General features: G+C 38.4%; 1 protein-coding gene across 4 annotated transcripts in view; it reads right to left on the reverse strand.

Moving 5' to 3' along the window:
* The window catches only part of Dync2h1 (dynein cytoplasmic 2 heavy chain 1), a 258,114-nt gene that overhangs the window by 205,435 nt on the left and 31,017 nt on the right, over positions 1-21,662 (reverse strand). For all 4 annotated transcript variants that reach the window (XM_031344730.1, XM_031344731.1, XM_031344732.1 and 1 more), the window contains 14 exons: positions 20,772-20,899; positions 16,554-16,669; positions 15,613-15,740; positions 14,281-14,430; positions 11,940-12,145; positions 10,391-10,546; positions 10,183-10,297; positions 9,735-9,905; positions 8,454-8,836; positions 6,900-7,032; positions 6,674-6,791; positions 3,813-3,925; positions 1,849-1,968; positions 359-509 (listed from right to left, as the gene is read on the reverse strand). In XM_031344730.1, coding sequence (XP_031200590.1) covers positions 359-509; positions 1,849-1,968; positions 3,813-3,925; positions 6,674-6,791; positions 6,900-7,032; positions 8,454-8,836; positions 9,735-9,905; positions 10,183-10,297; positions 10,391-10,546; positions 11,940-12,145; positions 14,281-14,430; positions 15,613-15,740; positions 16,554-16,669; positions 20,772-20,899 — 2,188 coding nt within the window. The remainder of the gene's footprint in view (positions 1-358; positions 510-1,848; positions 1,969-3,812; positions 3,926-6,673; positions 6,792-6,899; positions 7,033-8,453; positions 8,837-9,734; positions 9,906-10,182; positions 10,298-10,390; positions 10,547-11,939; positions 12,146-14,280; positions 14,431-15,612; positions 15,741-16,553; positions 16,670-20,771; positions 20,900-21,662) is intronic.

Genomic DNA, 21,662 nt, shown 5'->3' on the forward strand with positions numbered 1-21,662 from the left:
AAAAAAAAAAAAAAAAAGTTAATTGTAAGTCAGGCATGATGGCACACCTTTAATCTCATCACTTGGGAGGCAGAAGACACCCTGGTCTATAGAGCAAGTTCTAGGAAAGAAACCCTGTCTCAAAACAAAACAAACAAACAAAAAACAAAAACAAAAGACAAAAAAGAACAACAACAAAAAAGGAAGGAAAGAAAGGAGGGAGGGAAGGAAGGAGCAAGGGAGGAAAGAAAGAAGACAAGCAGGCAGGCTCAAGTACACTGTATTTCACTAAGTCATCAAAGCTATGTGCAGTATGGGTGGGTAGGTAACAGCACACAGCACAGGCAGAATAACAACAGAACGTTCACAGACTCCATACCCAAGTTCCCTGGGTCCTCGGAGCTTGTGTCAACACTAGTGTAGCGCTCTAACTTAGCCACTAGTTGTGCTTCAATCTGGTGGAGACTGTGGTCTTTGATGGCATTTTCTACATCTTCAGTAAACTTGATCTGCTCTGCCAAACAGAGTATCTGTTAAAGAATAAGACAAATTATAATTCATAAGGATAAAGTTCTGCCAATACTTCTTTGGCCTACAAACACATACCTATAAAACTAAACAAAAACCAAGATGATTAAAAATCAAGAGCATGGGCTGGCACTATATATATATATATATATATATATATATACACACTAAAATTTACCCAAGGAAAAAGACTTTCCACATGAAATGGTATCTGGCTTTACTGAGTGTTTTGGATAAGCTCAGGTAGTTCACATTTAAAGACATTAAGTCATTTTGTGTTCATGCTTTACTATGATTTCTAGTACACCAGTATAATAATTGCTAGCCTTTACATATACCTACTAGTTTTTATTTAAACTATTCTAAAAACTTTAAAATTTAAACTTAGTTATCAAACTCTATCTCAGTACCAGTTCCAGAGTTATGAACAATAAAAGACAAAGACTAAAAGATCTTAGGAGACAATAGCTTGAGCTGCGTGTGTCATGGCTTTCCTGTATCACTGTTTTCACCTTCTCAGGGAAAACCAACTGAACACTGTTGGGATCCGGGGCCTGGAGATGGATCCTCTACAATTCCATTCAGTTGATGCAAAACAATATTGTGTGTGCCCATACATGTGTGTGTACCACTGCCCAAATGTTGAGTTCAGAAAGATAATTTTCACAAGTTATCTTCTGATTCTACTCTCCTTACACCATGGGCTCCAAGAATCAAGCCCAAGCCATCAGCCTTGGTGGCAAGATGTTGAGCACACTGTTCTGTGAGAACTTACACCATTTCAATACTTATCTAAAAGCTAACTAACCTTTAAATGGCCTACCCTGGTTAACATGAGTATGGCCAAATCCTTTACACAGCAACACCCTGTAACACAATCATGGCTAGTGTTCCGTCACTGTCAGCCTAGGACAGTGTTGCAAAGATACACTGCTGCTAACACTAACGTGCAGCTGTCTCTATGTAAGCTAGCCTTCAGGCTCCTGGCCATTACTCCAGCTTACTGTTATTTCAGCTAAGTTCCTCCCAGCCACAAGAGGAGAGAGGGGTAGGGGCAGTAGGGGTACACCTCTCCTCTCCAGTGAGGATGGACTCATCACCTGAGGCAGGAAGTTAGCTTCTGTCCAATTCCCTCCATCTCATTTTTCTGTCTCCCCTAGGGATGTGATAAAGCCTACAAATAACCTGGCTGCTGTGCAGTTCATCCTCCCTTCAGGGTGGAGGGAAGACAACCCAGGTTTTTAAAGGAATATTTTTGCTAAGTACTGGACAAAACACAGAGGTGCCAGTTATCTGAGCCAGCTGACCCATGCCGACCATATCCCAGACACAGTCCCTCACCTGGGAAGGGAACAGAGATGGGTCGATTGCACCTTGTGAACTTCGCCCAGCAGTAACACATTCTTTCAACAACTGTTTCAGAGTTTGCTTCATTTCCAAAGCCAGATCATTCAACCATGCCTGAAAGTGAATGGAGAAAATAATATGCAGGAGTCATGCAATAAACCCACAGTTTATGCCCAAACACAGCCTTTCAATGCAGAAAAGACTTGTAAATCCCTCAAATGCACTGAGTACTGTATCATTCTTTATTAGGTAAAAATTTGAGAAAAACAGTTTTGTTTCTGTTTTGTTTCTTTTCACTTCTTGAGACAATGTTGAGTATGAACACCCACACCTTGGAGCCTGGTCTGATAATCCCTCACTGGTATGATATAAGACTCTCTATGACCATTTCATTTTTATCCAACTGCATAGGTAAACTAATAAAGTCATGGGCTAGCTGAGTCTCCTGGTGAAATAGTCCTTAGAAAAGCCCAGTCATAGAAGGGGCTCTCTCCTCAGAGTGGAAGTACTTCAGGAGGGGTCAGGATGTCCTTAAGTTGATGTTGTTTCAATGTGTCAATAACACATTTATCTACCCACTTGCTTATAGGTAACATAATAAGATAGATTTAAGTTAAAATGTATCAGGAGTATAGCTCAGTGAGGGAACAGTATCTAGCATGTACACGGCCCTAGGGTTGATTCTCAGCACTGCTACCACCTTCCCCACACATATAGAGTTACAAAATGAGAGCACAAAAAATAACAGCAACTATCAATCACTACTTAATAGTTTGTCATATATAAAAATATATGTACAAACAACACTATAGTCGTAGGTAAACTTGAGAAGTAATGAAGTCTGCAAAGAGAATCACAGTGTAGTATTGGAGGATGTTTTGGGCCTCTGTGTATTCAAATGCTGATTTTTGTATCCAGAGATCAGGCTGGTAAGCCTCAGTGTTTTGTAAAATATTATACTCCATCACCTTCTGATTAGATAAAATAAAGGACTGAGTAGCCTATGGCTGGGCAGGAGAGGAAATAGTGGGACTCAAGAGGGTCTCAGATAGGACCCAAGAGAGTCTCCATGCAGACATGAATGAAGGAGGTGCCAGGCCAAGACTAAGATGGTGGGCAGTGGGAGACATGGCGGGGAAGTAGGCCAGGCCAACATTGTCGAGGTAGAATCTGCCCAGCTATAGTGCCAGAAGCTCTTATTATAAATAGAATGGCCTCTGTGTCATATTCAGATGCAAGAATTGGCATAGAAAAACCCCTCCCTACTTTTTTCCCCTGAACTTCAACTTCCACTTCTCTGCCATAACTGATCTAGTCCAGATCCTAAAACGTAAGCTCCTCCTCCCACTGTGCTAACAAAACTATGAGAAAAGAAAAACACAAAACTCATAAGCAAAGATGGCAGTTCCTTAGCAAACATCAGTGCTTTTGATCACCTGATTTACTTGAAATCCCTAGAATGGTGAGGCCTAACAGGAATCAGTTCTCAGACTGAAGACTACAAATCAAAGAGATGTAATCTATTGTTGTCAACTTATGATCTCTTAAAACTAATATTAAAAAATAACTAAGACTTACTAGTTCTACAAACTTCCTAGTGCATTTAAGGCAAAGTATTCCATTTAATTTTCAAAAGAATGTCTTTGCAATAAGAGTTAAGAGTCTCATTTCCCTCGAAGAAAATAACCTCTCAGTCATAGAGCTGACACAATATGTAGCTAAGATTAATACCCAAATATTTTTCAGCGCACAACTAAAGTTCCTTACAGAATTAACTGCTGTATTTCAAAAACCCAAAATCCATACTTATTACTATCACATCTTTTAGGGGCTAGCAAGACCAAATATTTCTGAAGATAAGCTATGAGTTTCCAAAAAGACCTAAATTAACCAATTCTATCTTATAAATTGACTAATTAATTGATATAAATTTCATTTTGTGAAACAGAACTGCTCACCTCTACATTATTTGATAGGAGAACTTTACTTTTAAAAGGTACAACTTCTCCCTCTAGTGACTTCATTGCAGTTATATGTTTTGACTCTTCATCAAAGCACACACTGTTAATGCCTACAATACAAAAGCAACACTTGTGCTGAGGATGCAGCTTGCTGCTCAGCATTCTGCCATCAATCACAAGGCTCTGGATCACATCCCAAGTACTGCACACACAATAACCTCACTTAAACCAGCAATATAAACCATTGGGATTATAAAGAATACATTTTACACATACACACACACACACACACACACACACACACAAACACACACACACTATATACCCAAATAAATACTGGATTATAATGTACATGATAAAGCATATATAGTAGCAACTTTTGTATTTAAATGTCTTAATGAAGATAAAATACTGTCACTGAGTACTTGTATTACTAATTTAAAATATCTTATTAACATCTAACTGTAGCCCCATGCCCTGATTGTTCACTATTTCTACAGATATCTGGCTTGAATGGACGTTTATTCATCCAATTTCATCTTTTCCAGGAAGAATTTTTTAGGCAGTCTAGTCAACTAACACATAGCAATACACCAGGGCTCTTTTTTTTTTTTCACTTTCCAAAAGTCTTTATTAAACCAATTGAATGTTAAATGACAAAGTATTACACTTTTCCAAATGAGGTTTCTCTATGTAGACCAGGCTGGCCTTGAACTCAAAGATGTGACTGCTGCACTCATCCCAAAGGCTGCCTGGCAAAGTATTAGCCAAAAGCTTCTGCTATCTTCAGGGCGGTTCTCTTGTGGAATTTTTCCAACAACTGTAGACCAAATCATATATAATGGCTGATTCACTGGTTACATGGCCCCTTCGTTTAAAGAGCAGAACCTGACAGGCTGTCTTCTCAGACTCTTCTAAGAACCTCTCAGGTGTAACCCGGCCCTTCTGCTGTGTCATTGTCGTATCTTCTGATGTCCTTCCTTACCACAATCTTCACCTGAATAGCGGTCAAAAGGCGCGGTCCAGATGCCGCTGAATTATCACTGCACGTGCGGCCATTATGACCCATGCTTCCATCGCCAAGATGGAGAAACAGGGTTCCTTCACAGCAGGCTCCGTACCCCGCAGCCTCGGAGGAAGCATCCGGAGATGCAGGCCGCGGGAGGTGAGCTTGTGGGGCTGGAAGGATGGGGGCAAAATTGGGTAGAAGTACAAGGCGCCATAGAGAAGACAGAGGAGGGCCGCGGGTGAAGGAAAAAGGACATCATAACTCTTAATTCTCATATAATCTAGGCACTGGACTAGAATGTCACAATTTCTTAAAAACTCGTGGAAGTTTCACATAAAACCTAAATAAACATTTACCTTAACTAAATACTTATCCATTGAAAAAAATATATCCAGAAAAATTTATAAACAGTTTATCCTAACCCAAAACTGAAATTATACAAAAGCCCAAACAATGAATAAATACATTCATTAGCAGGAAATAGCTTCAGTTATGTGAACCAATGGTAGAAATAACCAACAGGTCCTGAGGGAGCAAACTAGAAATGATTCCAAAGTCACCTATAAAGTAGATAAACATGTCACTATGACAGTGTATAGATAACCTGCAGCATCAGCCCAACTAGAGCACATGTAGCAGCTCTAGGTATGGTAAAGCCATCACTGTAAGTCACAAATGTCACTACAAATGAGCACCTAAGATGCACGTCATCACAGCACAGCACCTGTGCAGGACCTGAGCCTTTTTCTGGCTATTATCTGGCATCATACATGTGAATGTGATCCTAAAGAAAAAAGACAACCACATAGGGATGACTCTATTTACTCTAAAAAGGTCAGAAACTAATCTGTCTGGGCAATGGCATGGGAAGAAGTCTGCCAACATGCTAACCTGAGAGAAATCTCTGATACTGGAAACGTTTGTATCTTCAAGTGGTGGCTACACAAATATGGTGGGAATAGAGACACCCTATAGCTTCAGGCCAACAAGCACTGCAAAATGTATCTGTAAGGAATAGGTAGAGCATTTGAGGCTTCGTAGGCCAGTTTCTATCAATGACAAGTCAGAATTCAGAACATAAAGCGAACTACAGTCAATACACAAAGCCATCTGCTTGATTATGTTTGAATAAAACCTTATTTTTAAAAAGATAGTAAGATAACCTAGGCTCATGGGTTGTAATTTGCTGATCTTCCTATAAAGAAAAATGATTTAAACAATTGTTTTTAAAGTTCATTTGAAAATACAGCTCATTTCCAAATACTGTATCTAAGAGAAATCAGTCATTACTTTCTAAGGAAGCTCATTAATTTGTCAAAAGGTATGCAAGCAAAGAAATCCAAAAGAAAGAAGGTAGAAAGCCTCATTTTTTTTTTAATTGAGCAATCATTCCTATTCCCAGTGCTTAACTGCACTACATAGATGACTCCCTGTTCTAAATGTCTCCTTGGTCTCTCTGCAGACCAAGATAGTCTGCTGGTCTCTCAACATAATGGTCTTTCTTTGCTAATACATCCACCTCAATATTCTCTTCCCTTGGCCTTGTACAGCCTCTCTTCTCTGCTCTGTCACCATTCTCTTAACTAACACCTCTAACTCTGAGATGTCATCATTTTGTCAATGGCATCCCAAAACTGAGCTGAATCCTCTTAGAGACACCACTACTGCAACACACACACACACAGACACACACAGACACACACACACACACACACACACACACACACTGAACTTGTTCACTCACTAGCTTCAATTGCTGAGAGTTATGGTATGAACTGTGGTAGTGAAAGGCATATCATTTTAGCTGGCAGAAAGTTAAAACTATTTGTTGAAAAATCTTGATTCCTACCAGCAAACAGCTTCTTCAGATGGGACTGAATCACTGACGGGTTAGTCGACTGGCCCAGGATTTCTAACAAGTCATCATCACCAATAAAATAAAATCTTGGGAATGCTGACCGTTTTTCCTAAGGAAAAGGAAACAAAAAAACAAAAAATAAAAGCTTTCTCTTTTTTCAGAAATTATGATACTAAGTATCTTATAATCTATTAAAATTTAAAACAAGCAAACATGCCTCCAAAAATTCATTTAGGGATTTCTGGCATCTTTGAAGCTGATCAAGTATCGTCAGCAGAGTGTTTCTGATTCCTGCGTGAGTAGTCAATGTGGTGACTCTACTATCTTTCCTGATGTCCATCATTATTGATCTACAAAATAAAAGGTTTTTTTCACATTTATGTTAAGGTTTATGGCTTAGATTAAAGTATTTTTTACTTGCTTCAAATAAAAAGCAACATTTATAGTTAATTTATTATGCTTCTAATAAACCATACTAATCAATGTCACAGCAATTTTTCATCAAATATTACAAATCCTCTTAATTCATTCATTCTGTAAATATTACGTCCTATGACCTAGAACTATTTGTCCAGTGACACATGAGGACATTAAGTAATGCCTTAAAATAACTAAAGTAAAATAAATGCCAGAAAGGAAAAGTAAAAAGTGTCGACACATTGACTAACAGGACAACCTATAACTTACGCTCTCTCTGGGGAGAGACTACTACTAGGCATGACGAATGAACAGAGAAAGTAAGTACAGAGACAGGGTTTCTAGCTGGGATCCTGGGAAACAGCTACATGCACCTAGGACGCTGAAGGAGAGCAGCAGAGGCTGGAGAGATAGCCAGGAACACATCTAGCTTCTCCTTAATGCAATGGGACTCTAAACATACAAAAGTTTAATTACAGGACAAAATTTAAATGGCTTACTGGCTGGTTTTATGTCAACTTGACACAAAGTAGAGTCATCACAGAGGGAGGAGTCTCAGTTGAGGACAAGCCTCTATGAGATCCAGCTATAAAGCATTTTCTGTATTAGTGATCAATGTGTGAGGGCCCACTGCATGGTGGGTGGTGCCATCCCTGCGCTGGGAGCCATTAGTTCTATTAGAAAGCAGGCATAGCAGGCCATGTGAAGAGCAAGCCAGAAAGCAGCATCCTCCATAGCTGATGCAGACATCAGCTCCTGCCTCTGGGTCCCTGCCATGTCTGAGTTCCTGTTCTAACTTCTTTTAAATGTGGGAGCGTAAGCTAAATAAATTCTTTCCTCTCCAACTTGCTTTTTGTCCTGGTGCTTCATCACAGAAATAGAAACCTTAACTAAATTTAGAAATGGAGGAAATGAAAGACACCAAATTGTCTGTTATGTCCTGCAAGCAACAGCCAGCTGGCAGAACTTAAGGCAAGAAGAGTGAGAGAGACACTGTATGAGCTGCAGAATTGGTTTCGCCTACTGCCTGAGTTTAGAGTTTTAGAGCTCAGAAGAAAAACATGGGCTATTCAAGCAAGCAAAATATCAACAAACACAAAGAAATGAGTCTCCACTAGTGAAAATGGCAGAGGCCTTTCTTAGTGCTGCTACACAGGAACTAGGGGAGGAGGCATGTTAGTTGATATATGATGTACTTCCTAAAGAAACCCCTGGAAAAAGAAAACAGCAGTGAGAAGGGCTGAGTACAAAACACACTAAGGACCCCATCAATGGAAGGTGATCACTTACACTACGCACTTTACAACGTGAGTAAAATGCCTCCATATGACTATGTCTAATTAGCTATACTGACCTGAAATCTTCATCAACTTTGTTGAAACGTGTCTGTTCTTTAGGCAAAGCTCCACGCCCAAAAATGGGCTCCAAATATACCCATTTTCTCTGGATATGATTCAAATTTTGCAGGTACTCATCTAACTGTGCAAGTTTTCTTTCCCAAATTGATACTTTATCTTCAAATCCTTTGTAATATGGAGAATCTTTTAAGGACTGAAGAAGGCATCTATTATCTCCAACCTGGTTCACTATGTCTTTCCAATCTTTAATCAGCTTGATAGTTCGATTCTGGCTGTCTTCATAATCAACCAGCGAGAATACTGCTCCAACTCCCCAAAGATCAAGTTCACGCAAAGCTTCTCTGATGGTAACTTCCCCTTGTGCCCGACTATTTAAATCCTATTAATATAAAAGATTTATACTTGTTATTTCAAAATTAACTATGCAATAAATAAATGATTAGAAATATACTTGAGGGGTTTGGTGGCCGACACATGCCTATAACCCCAGGCCTTTGGAAGCAGGGGCAGGAGGATCAAAGAATTCCATGTCCTCTTCAACAGCACAGTGTAAGGCCAGCTTGAATTGTATGAGGCTATCTCAATCTATACTGCAACAAAACCCAACTAACTATATACATACATACAAATATATATATAGTTTTTTTTTAAAGGCCAAGATTTGGGAGAATAGAACAATCAGAATATTATGGAACCCTTAATATAAATTCTTTTGTTTCTATGTAGTTAACAACTATAGTTACTCTGTGCAGGAATTATGTCATAACCACACAGATTGACATATTCTAGGATTATTAACAAACATAAAGCTTTACATAGGAAATAAAATAATGACAAATCAAAAGCTTCCTATTTTCTCATGAATGGCCAAAACATAACACACAGTTCCTGAGAGAAGTGTGCAGTTTTGTTTTCCTGGAGATGCTTTCCAGCTTGGTTGGTAAGCAGCTGGTCACTAGTTTCCCTGAGGGGCCTCTTGTCCTCTAGCTTCTACTCACAGTATCACAAGTAATTATAAATGCACTGCCTGTGAAATGACTCTTATCTGCTAAGACTTTTCATGCAGCTGACTTGCTCCTCTAAAAGAGTATTAACAGTTCACATTTTTCCTTCTCTAGGGAGCAGCCTCTACCAGTATCTCTATAACATCATCTAAAAAGACCTAACAGGTATGATGCATTACCAACTGCAAATAATGGAACAACAGAACATGGTTACTGCTTTACAGGAAGAAAGAACGAGTGCTAAAGAACTGATTAAGACAGTGCAATCCTCACTTTAAGATCTGATGCTTTTTCCACAATTGTATCAGCGACTCTGAGCAAGTCACCAAACAGCAGTTTCTCTAGACTAGTCCCTCGAGGAAGGCCAAGTAGACGAAAAAGGTCAAGCCAGTGGTCTGGAGAAAGATGCTCCCCTCTCACATATTTCAGGATAGGAATAATAATCTTTTAGAAAAGAAAAAGAAAGTAAAGAGCAGACTTAAGCATATGTTTATTTCCTTATAAAATACAACTTATTCATTTTCATCTTAATGTACAAAATTTTAATTACTGTTATTTAATAATCTTACAATCAAAGTCAATGATATAGTTATTTATTAAATATTACCATAAATACCTGCATATTCCATCTGTAGTTTATTGCATTTTATAACATGACAGAACATAGCCCCGCTTTCTGGGATACATAAACACTGCCACAGAATAAAGAAAACAACCTTACTTTGTATCTGTCCACTTCTGACTGCAACTTCACTGTCATAATTGAATGCTCTTCAACCTTCCTTAATCTCTCATGCCAGTTAATCAAAAATTCCTCAAACAGATAGATCTTAGCCCTGTAAAAGAACATGAAAACTTTAATTAAGAGTTCACGCTTCATCCAAAAATGAGCAAATTATAAGAACATAAATATTGCTTTAGAATCAAACCGGTAAGTAATCCAATCTTCTTTGGCCATTTCCTGGAGTCCTTGCTGGAACTCCTCATAAAGAGCCCAAATCTGTGCACAGCTCTCAATGTCCTTAGAGATGTTATACGCCAGAGAGAAGTTAGGCTCTTCTAGTCCAAAATGATGGCAGTCATCACTACAAAGATAAAAATCAAAATACTGAATTTATAAAAAAGAAAAACTGTCAGTTATCAATTTACTTAGCCATATTCTGCAGCTGAAAGATGCAGAGGCAATACTGACTTTATGTGAGAATTTTCCTTCACTCATGTTATGAGCACTTCTTTAAAGGTATCATGTAAATATAGTGCATGTCAAGATATCAGTATGTTTATGTCTATGTAAAGTTTGCTTTGTACATCTATGGACTGATCTGACAAAGCATCTTCTCTTACCCTTATCGCTATAGGACCACCTAGAAAAGGTGTGACAGAAAAGGTCTACCTACTCACCTTAGGCTACACTAGCCACATAGACCACATATAAAGCACTGAACAAATCCAACACTTGCTGTGATCATAAAGATAAATCAGAGGAGAGGCCCTTGGCCCTGTGAAGGTTCTATGTCCCAGTGTAGGGGAATGCCAGGGCCAGTAAGCAGGAGGGGGTAGGAAGCAGGGGGAGGGGGGGAGGGAACAGGGGATTGTCCTAGTTTGGGGTTTTTTTTATTTTATTTTTTTTCTTATTTTATTTTATTTTTATTTTTATTTATTTAATTTTTTTGGAGGGGAACCTAGGAAAGGAGATATTATAAATAAGAAAACATCTAATAAAAAAAGATAAATCAGAAACATTTTTCCTATGTCTTATTATTTGTTTTATTAGATGCTTGTGTGTGTGTATGTGTTGTGTTTACATTGTGTTATATGTGCATGTGTTGTGTACACGTGTGTGCATGATGTATGTGTGTGCACATACACAGGCACTCATGCATGTTCCTAAATAGGATGTTAAACATCCTCTTATATCATTCTATTCTTCTGAAAGAGGGTTTCTCACTGAACTGGAGCTGATGCTTTTTGGGTAGGCTAGCTTGTCAGCCAGTCTGAGCATTATCCTACTTACATGCTTCAAGCATTGAGGCTGCAATTGCAGAGGTCACACCTCATCTCTGTGGAAGAAGCTGAAGATTCAAACGTATTCCCATGCTTGCACAACAAGAGTTCATATCCCCAACACCCAGGTTCATTTTTGAAAGAGGCATTAGCAATATTTTTCTTAAAATTAAATATTCCATTTCTAAATAGGATGAGTTCAAAACAATAAATATTAGAACCTCTTAATTTAACCTACAAACTAATTTAATGTTCTAATCTCTCTGGAGTCCTCTTTTGGAGTGTATCTGTATGTCCTCATATAGCTCAACCACAGCCCCTAAGAATGCAATGGTATAATGGATTGCATGGAGTCTTAATTTTTTGAAAGTTTATGAAGACAGGAATTAGACAACAGCTATTATTATAGCTAAGAATCCTAGTACAAAGGCATTAAATGTTTTTCAAAATAAACATTATGAATTGCAAACTCACACTAGCTTTTTCCTTATGACTTCCAGATCATCAAACTCAATTTTTTTCTCCTTTATAGACTTTGCACTTTGATCCATGGTATTTTGTTGGCCAGTTTCAATAATATCATCCCCAGGTTTCAGCTGGTCCCAGCGAGCCTTGAACTTGTCCAGCTCTTGGTAATAGATCTGAAGGCGGGACTTCACATTTCCCTTCATCACTTCGATCTGTAAGCCAGGTGCAAAGCATTTAGCACAGAGGAAGCTCACGGTTTTCACACCAGCATTTTCATCATTTTTGTTGAAAAGTGAGAAAAATGTCAACACCAAAAGACTGTTTTTTTTTATCTAGTCTATTAATGAAAAATTAAATATAAATTAGCAAAAATGAGAAATAACTGTCAACTGTAAACATTAAATAATTCTTAGTTCACAACACACCTACAATTATCAACAAAAGTGATGCCATTTTAAAAACAGCTCAGGTGCTGGAGTGATGGCTGCTCTTGCTGAGAAAGTGAGATTCCCAGCCCCCACATGATGGCTCACAATGGTCTATTTCAGTTCCAATAGGTCCAACATCCTCTCTGAGCCTCTAGGAGCAGCAGGCACACAGACACACACATAGGCAAAGCATCTACACACATAAAGTAAAAATAAAATTGAAAGTGAAGGACTGCTATTGTTGTACCTAAGCATATTATTAATTAAGGACACTATTTCTCAGTACCTTTTGTAGCTGTGAGCAAAGACTAATTATAATTAGTAAGATATGGAGTACAGACAAATGTGTGCTACCCCAGGTAGACATGTGTAACCTCAGGCAGATGAATGCACCCTCATGCAGACATGTGTAACCCTAGGCAGATGTGTGCCACCTCAGATACATGTGTGCAACCCCAGGCACATGTGTTCAACACAAGGTAGATGTGTGTAACCCCAGGAAGATGTATGCCACCTCAGGTAGATGTGTGGCCACCTCAAGTAGATGTGTGTAACCCCAGGCAGATGTGTGCAAGCCCAGGTAGATGTGTGCCACCTCAAGTAGATGTGTGTAACCCCAGGCAGATGTATGCAACCCCAGGTAGATGTGTGCCACCTCAAGTAGATGTGTGTAACCCCAGGCAGATGTGTGCAACCCCAGGTAGATGTGTGCCACCTCAGTTTTTGTTTTTGTTTTTGTTTTTTTATACACAATCGTGTTTTATTTGAAAAGATGTCTACACTGTATTGAGTACCAACACAGGTGACCAAGACACTACAGCTCTGTCCCAGCAACACTGAGTCCCCATGAAAAGAATGTGGTATGGAAATATCTTCTATTAACATCAAACCTTTACATCCACCACATAAAAGCAGTTAAGATTATACAAGATTATTTTTGCTTTCCCTGTCTTTCCTGAGAAGCAGAAGGCAGGTGTTAGAAACTGGTTGGTCTTATTTCCTATACTAAAGCAGGCACAGGAGTCAATTCCACTTAAGGAATGAAATGTTCTTGGTTCTACAGCGGCTGAGCCTCTGGCATCCTGTGACATCTGACAGCGTTCTCAGCACTTGGGATGAGTCCTAGGGAGTCGAGGACGTGGCTCCTCAACTTGGGCTTTCTATCACCAAAGAGAGTGGAGGAGACAGACCTGTCGGTCATTAACTCATCGGAGGCTTAGAGATGGTTTGAAGAATTTTAAAAAGCAAAGGATCTTCCCAGAACTGAAGATACAGTGGATGCTTCTGATAAGGCTGGAATGTGTATGTATCAACTACAGTTGCAGGTTGCAAGGACCCTTGGGTCAGTTACATGTGTAACTGTGGATGTATTCAACCCCAGATACAAGTGTGCAATCCAAGATAGATGTGTGCCACCTGAGATAGATATGTGCCACCTCAGAGAGATGTGTGTAACCCCAGTTAGATGTGTACCACCTCAGATAGATGTGTGCCACCACAGGTAGACCTGTGTAACCCCAGGTAGATGCATGCAGCGTCAGGTAGATATGTACAATCCGAGGCAGATGTGTGCAACCTCAGGTAGACGTGTGCAACCTCAAGCCACACCAGATGGTGCCCTCTCCTTCTGCCTCTTCTCCACAAAGGAGCAGGTGGAAAGTAAAACACCTAGACAACATCTCAGAGACTGCAGGAATTTAATTCAACAAGTGTGAGCTCAGACATAATTACAGCACTAGAGATATCATTCTAGTTTGTGGAGAAATGCTATCAAGAGGATGCTCCATGTGAAACTGTCATTTTCATAAAGCACGAAAACATTATAAAAGGAACTGGTGATCAATTTCAATAGCAAAAGTGAAGCCTAACACTGGGCTATATTGAAATTATGCAGGCAACACAAGCTGCAACAGTCTCACCTGATCTTTAATCATAAGTTGGTGACTTTCCATCATCAGCTCGAATTTGTCCCACTTGGCTCTCAGATTGCTAACTGTCTCTACCCCTCCACCTGCCACAGTACGCAAAAGCCTGTTTTTGTCTTCGGCTTCTTGAAACAAGGGCAAAATCTGAGAGTTAAAGAAAACAATGATTTTATCAATCTCTCATGATTTCATTACTTTCTTATTATATATATATTATAAATATATAAAATATTACTATATAATATATAATTTATTATTATAAAATGTATATTACATATGAATATTTATTTCAAAATGAAATCAAATTAAAAATTTTTGCTTTGAAATAATTTGTTAAAGTTCCAGCTATAAGGTTCCTGGTGCTTACTATTAATACACTATAATCTCAGAAATTAATGAAAGAAATTGCTACTGGGAGGTAAAGACAAGAGAATCAGAAGTCCAAGGTCATACTCCACTAATAGTGAACTCAAGACCACTGTGGACAATAGATCATCCATGTCTTTAAATGAAGGTGTGTCTCATACTAAAGCCAAGTACAGACAGAAAAGATACAGACTAATTTTCCTGATGAATGCAGCCATGAAAATACTCAGGTTTCCCTCTTCATCAGGTATGTCAAGCTGACACCTATGGTCAGCCAAGCGAGCACATAAACAGACACAGGGACAGAAATTACATGGTCAATGGACAGTTCCACAGATGCAGAAAGAAACCTTTGGCAAAGTTCAACATCCTACATGATCAGAGCCCTGAGGGCAACACAGAAAGGAGAAGAGCTTCCTAATAGTGGCCCCATAGACATGAAAAATAAGGTACACTACACTGAAAGGGGACTGGACACACTCACTAAGGTGACATTTTCACCTTCTCTGAGAAGTTTACAAACGGACTGTCTTCTTCCATCTTGCTCTAAACAAAGCTTTAGTCCCTAAAATGTCCTGCAAATGCTGCCTTTTACCTTCTGCTTTTGCCCATCTCGCCTCCCATCTCCTAACAGTGAACTTTTCCACTGCATGTCTCTTCTAACTCTGTTCTACCTTTGTATTCACACTAAGGTTTAAATTCTGAAGACAAGAGTATGGATTGCTGACTCTAATACATGAGATCTTTAAAAGGCTGCAAGGGCTCTAAAAGGAATACAAAGTACTATTGGGCCTGCTTTATTCAACCCTAAGTCCAATCGTAACTGCCCAGTTGGACTACATTCTATGGACCTCTTTATAATGTTGAGATTACATAGGTCTAAATAATCACATAAAATACTTAATTTACACATCTGTACAAAGTGAAAATGAAAATAAATGCTTTGTTTTGCATTCTCACCTCAGGCCTCCGATCCTGCAGATTACTATACTGTAAATTTGTATCACCTATTTCTTCCACAGACTGAGGTATAACTGTTAAGACCTTCATAGCTTCAGTAACAAATGTATCAATTTCATGTATATGAGCTGAAAGAGATGATACATTATTATTACTATTATTATTATTATTACTATTACTATTATTACCAAAAAAAGCTGTTACATGATGACTAAATTAAGAAGCCTCAGAAGTAAAAGTATGGTATAAAGTATGTTATAGCCTTTAGGAAACAAATGTTTGAAATGCAGAATAAAACAAAAATTTTCCCATGAGAGTATAGTTGTTCTATATTGTACTTATTATTTGAAAGGGAGAAGAAGAAATAGCTCATCAGTTAAGAGCACTGACTGCTCTTACAGAATACCAGGGTTCAGTTCCTAGCAACTACATGGAGGCTCACAACTATCCATAACTCCAGTTACAAGGAATAACTCACTTTTCTGATCTTTGTGAGCAACAGGCACACATATTGTACACATACAGATAAAGTACTCTACACAGCTAAAAAGAAAAAACTAATGAAACTTTGAGAAAAAAACAAAAACAAACTAAAATGTATTCATTCCTAGCTCTTATTATTAATCTCCAGTCTTCTAAATAATGGTGCAATACTTCAACTCACCATTTGGAGAAATAAGGATAAATATATGATATCAGTCTTATTATTGTTCTCAATTATATGCAACAAACTAATACTAGCTCAACTTCAAATAATAAAACTACCTGAAATTTTTAAACCTTTTAAAAATGAGTAAGAATTTTCCCATTTTCTTAAAATTATTATTTGAGTAAATTTTTCAAGATATTTTAAGTTGTAATTGAGATTTATATTTTGTAACTATAGAAGCCATGGCTCTACAAACAAAATACAGTAAGAGTGAAAGTGGAAAGGGCTTTACTCTGGATGGACTTCTTCAGAGAAAGGACAAGCAGATCAAACATCTTCTGGATGAGGTCATCAATCACAGTCTTCACAGGGCTGCAGTTGATGTTGAGACAGTCTACCTTGACAACACTAAGTGAACCAATGAACATGGGATTCTCTGGTCATTATTTATGAGTGTAGAACATGTTTGAACAAGTGATCAATGTGTGACCATAATCTTTAAGAGTATATACAATAGATTTAAAAGAAAAAAATCTGTATACAAGGTAAGTTTCCAGAAAGTCCATTTAGCACTGATTTTCTTTGTCTGCCTTTTTTTCTTTTCTCTCGCTTCTTTTTTCCCTTTTTGACAAGGTCTCCCAGTCTGTCCTCAAATTTACAATCCTCCTGACTCAGTATTTTGAATGCTGGAATTAAAGGCATGTATTCCCACACCTGGCTTAAAGTAACAATTTTTAATCATGGAATATATTCATCTTTAAAAATTATGAATGGCTGAAATACCAGCAATACAATATATTTAAATATTTGTAAGTTCTAATTGTTTCAGCATATGCTTCTTTCATATTTTTTAATTAAATTATTGTGTAGCCAACATATATATAAGGGTAAGAAAACAAATATAGACTGAATACAGAATATATTTGACAAAAATATAAGTTTACTTTACATTAATCTTCAATTTGAGGCAAAGAAATTTCAGAAATGTTGGCAAAAGTATAAGCATTCCCAGTAAAGCAGGCAGAGCAGCGCTCATGGCCCAGCAAGTGCAAGAGGAGGGTGAGGACAAGTGCGTGATCATCCTTACTATAAAGTAAGCTCAAGGTCAGTCCAGCATCTGCAATTTCAAAACATAATAATCAGCCAGGCAGTAGTGGCACATGCCTTTAATCCCAGCACTTGGGAGGCAGAGGCAGGTGGATTTCTGAGTTTGAGGCCAGCCTGGTCTACAGAGTGAGTTCCAGGACAGCCAGGGCTATACAGAAAACACAGAGAAACCCGGTCTCAAAACAAAACAAAACAAAACAAAAACAAAAACAAAAACAAAAAAACATAATAATTATAATAAAACTTTATGAAAAGCAATTTAGTCATGTTATAATTTTAAGAGATCTATTTTGCTGGGAAGTAGTGATACAAACATTTAACTGCAGCACTCAGAAGGCAGAGCTAGGGATCTGAGGCTGACCCTGGGCCAGGTTTATAGAGTGAACCTCAGAACAGCCAGGGCTACACAGAGAAACCCTGAAGTGAAACAAAACAGAGAGAGAAAGATTTTATCTTTGAAGTTTGAATATTTTTGTTCACATTCGTGTTTTGATTTGAGATAAGGTATCCTCACTTGTTTCTGGCCTTGACCCTTCCATCTCTACTACCTGTGCTGGTATTAGGGGCATGGGCTATCACACCTTACCTTTTAAGTTTACCCTAATATGGATCTTACAGAAGAACCTACAACTACCACTTTACTAAATCAGCATAGTCCCCAACTATATTCTAAATTTATCCTTATACACACAGGTAAGCATAGCCCTCACAACTCATCAAGGAACTTTCTCTTTGCAAGAGAAGCAGAAACTACAGAAAACCACACACAACCAGTCAAAATGCAGAGTTGTAAAACCCAATGAATGCATCTACAATACAAATTCCCACAGCCAAAGTTCATGGATCATTGCAGAAGTGGGCGGAAAGATTGTAAGAGCCAGAGGACTAGGGAGTTTGCTATGAAACTGTGTCTTCTAGAGAAGTTAGAAGCAAAACTACACCTAGAAAGGCTCACCAACATGGCTGCTGTAGAGGCTGCTCTTGCCTGTCAACTTGACTATATCTGGAATGAACTACAATCCAGAACTGGAGATCTCTGAGTTCAAGGTCATCTGGGACAAAACAAGTCCCAGATGCAGGTGTGGCAATACACACCTTTAATCTGGGCCACACCTAAGGACATTGGAAAAAGGAAGATTCTCTCTTTGTCTGCTTGCCTTGTGGGACTGAGCAACTGTTAGATCCTTGGGCTTCCATTCATAGCTGCTGCTGACCATTGTTGGGGAAACTACAGACTGTAAATCAACAAGTTCCCTTACTATATAGAGACTACCCATAAGTTCTGTGACTCTAGAGAACCCTGACTAATACAGCTGCCTAACATGAGCTGAACAAGGACAACAGCAATAGACATGATGAAGTGGACAGAGAAAGCACATGAGACCTCAACCCTACACAAAAAAACTACAGACAACTAAGGAACACTGAGAGTGGGAGAAATAGTCTTGCACAGGGAAGAGCACGCCACTGTTATCTATTGCAATTGCTCAGCCCTGAAAACACACACACAAGTAACATTAGAAGGTTATACTTACATACTTAGGAATACACAAAAGACCACCACCAACAACTAAAGAAAAAAGAGGTTATGAATTTCTAAGACAGCAACGAGGGGCATATGGGAAGGTTAGGAGAAAAGAAAGTGGCAGAAATTATGTAATTATCTTATAATCTCAAAACATGAAATAATTTTAAAAATAAAAATAAAAGTTTAAGAAATTTTCTTTTTAGTTTCATATAGCCAGGCTAGCTTCAAATTCTCTCTACAGCCAAGAATAGCACTGAATTCTTGATCATCCTTTGCCTCTCCCTCCCAACTGCTGGGGTTACAGACCTATGCCACCACACCCAGTCCTAAGTAAGGAAATGTTTAAGCCAGATGCCAATGCATTATCAAAGTATTACCTGCAATATCTTAGAAACAAACCAAGTACATTAACTCATGGCGCTGGTAACACATGCTTAGAGTCCCAGGCACTCATGGTGCTGGTAACACATGCTTAGAGTCCCAGGAACTCAGGAGCACAAGGCATGGAGGCAGCTAATTCCAAGACAGACTGTAGAATTTAATAAGAACAAGTCTTAAAATAAAAAATAAAAATGATTGGGGAGTAGCTCAGGGGTAGAGCAACCCCTAGCATGTATAAGGTACTTGGTTTAGTCCTCTATACAATAAAAATAAATAGGTAAGTAGGCAGGTAGACAGACATAGATAGCTATTTCTACATCTTAAAATCTCAGGCTTGCTATATTCTAACAAAAATTTTCCCTGACTTTGTCCCAAATCAGGACAAGGGTCAATACCTTCTGAATCCCTACATTTAGTTCAGTGTCTTGTGCAGAATATAATCCATTCAGGATTAACAATAATTAAAAACTATTAACAACTTTCAAAAACATAGCCTGTACCAGTAATATATAGACAAATTCTTTCATATAATCATTAAAAGTATTACTTTCTTTGGAAGTATCTTTAAAGTGGAAGAAACTGCAGTTCATAATTTAAATTTATGCCCACAGTTGAGCAGCTGCTGCGCCAGATGACTAAAGAACTCACTGACTGAGCCCTCAGCAGGCTCAGCTTCCTCCTCAAACACACTTGCTGCACTCTAGAAGCACCTTGACATCAGCTATCTCTTCTTCTTTCCTGTATTTATGTAAGTTCTTTGTGTTATAAATGCTCAGCACATCTTACGAAAAGGAAGACTAACTTAATAAAAAGAATGCTGTCTTCTATAAAGTGCATATTCATTCTCATGGAAGTCATTGTCAAAACAGCTCCAAGCCGTTGAAACTTAAGGTAGCAGGGGCATATATTCTCAAAGCTGGGTTATGAACTTTCTCTCAGAGGCTTATGTCCACATTTACAACAGTGCCTAAATGCTACATCTGTCTCAGGCCATTCTGAAAGGAAGCAGCATAGCCAAAGAATAGAGATAAATACCATGAGCTTTATGTTCTCTAGAAGGCAATGAGCAGCAGCTATAAATACAGTTTGATTGTAGTAAATATTAGCTCCCCATCGTTAGCTGAATGAGGCCTCTCATCCAGTCTGTTCTACATAACCTTGTCTCAGCAGACAGTCCCTGGACCACAAACCTCTCTCATCCCTTGCATTGTCTGACCCAGACAGTAGTTGGAATGTGTCAGTTGAGATCTATGGGATAATGGGGCACTTTTTTGTTTGTTTTATTTATTGTTTTGGGGTTTTTTTTGTTTTTTTTGTTTTTTTGGTTTTTTTTTTTTTTTGAGACAGAGACTCATTATGTATCTCTGGCTATCCTGGAACTCACTATATAAACCAGGCTGGCCTCAAACTCACAGAGATCTGCCTGCCTTAAAGAGGTACTTTTACCAGCCATATCAAACTACTGTGTTACCCAAGCACACCAACTCCTCATACCTGGGAAGCCGTTCAACTTCTTTCCCTTTTATTTTCAATGCTTTAAAATTTTTCTCCCAATCATGCACAGTAGAAAGGTTCTTTTCGACCAGAGCTTCCATGTCAACCTGTCCAATCACAACCCATTCCTAAAGAAGAAAAACTGGATTAAGGAAAAAGGAACTACCTCAGAGCTGTCACTGAAAGAGAGGTTCTACTGATTAAGATCAACACAGTGAGGAAATAAGCTGTTTCAGAATCTCTTCTCAGATTCAATGTACATAAATGCAAGTGTAGAAATATTTCTACAAAGGACAGCCTCCAAGTGTCCAGACCATTTGCCAGTCTAGAACTCTAAACTATAAACATCTGCAGTGCAAGGAGAGCGGAGGAACAGAGCAAATTCCTGACCTATGACCCTTATCCAGCACAGATGAGCACTAAGCTAAGAGCTTGTACCTGAAGCTGCTTAGTTTTAAATGCTTACTCAGAAACAATCATAGTGACATTTTAAACAGGAATGGGTGGCATACAGTCCAGATGTACTCCACTGAGGATGTGCAAGCACACTATACTTTCCCCCAAAACTATACTACCTAGTGACAGATTTCTCAGAATGTGCACAAGTTATTAGCACATCTTTAAATCACCTGAATTAAATTAGCATTTAAGCATTATCCCTCAAAATATATTTTCTTCAGAATTAAAATTGATGTAAATGTCACATTACTTTCCAAGGTGAAGTAAGCAAAAGAAAAAAGAAATAGTTTCACAAACTTCATAAACTAAAGACAAAATTGCCCATTACCTCTCTTTCTTAGCAACATGAACCTAGACTAACAGCCTAGCAATCCTAACCCCAGAGTAAGAGTCTAGCAAGGCTAAGCCTAGAGTAAGAGTCTAGCAAGGCTA

This window comes from Mastomys coucha, unplaced genomic scaffold, assembly GCF_008632895.1.
Source record: "Mastomys coucha isolate ucsf_1 unplaced genomic scaffold, UCSF_Mcou_1 pScaffold23, whole genome shotgun sequence".
Classification (NCBI taxonomy): domain Eukaryota; kingdom Metazoa; phylum Chordata; class Mammalia; order Rodentia; family Muridae; genus Mastomys; species Mastomys coucha.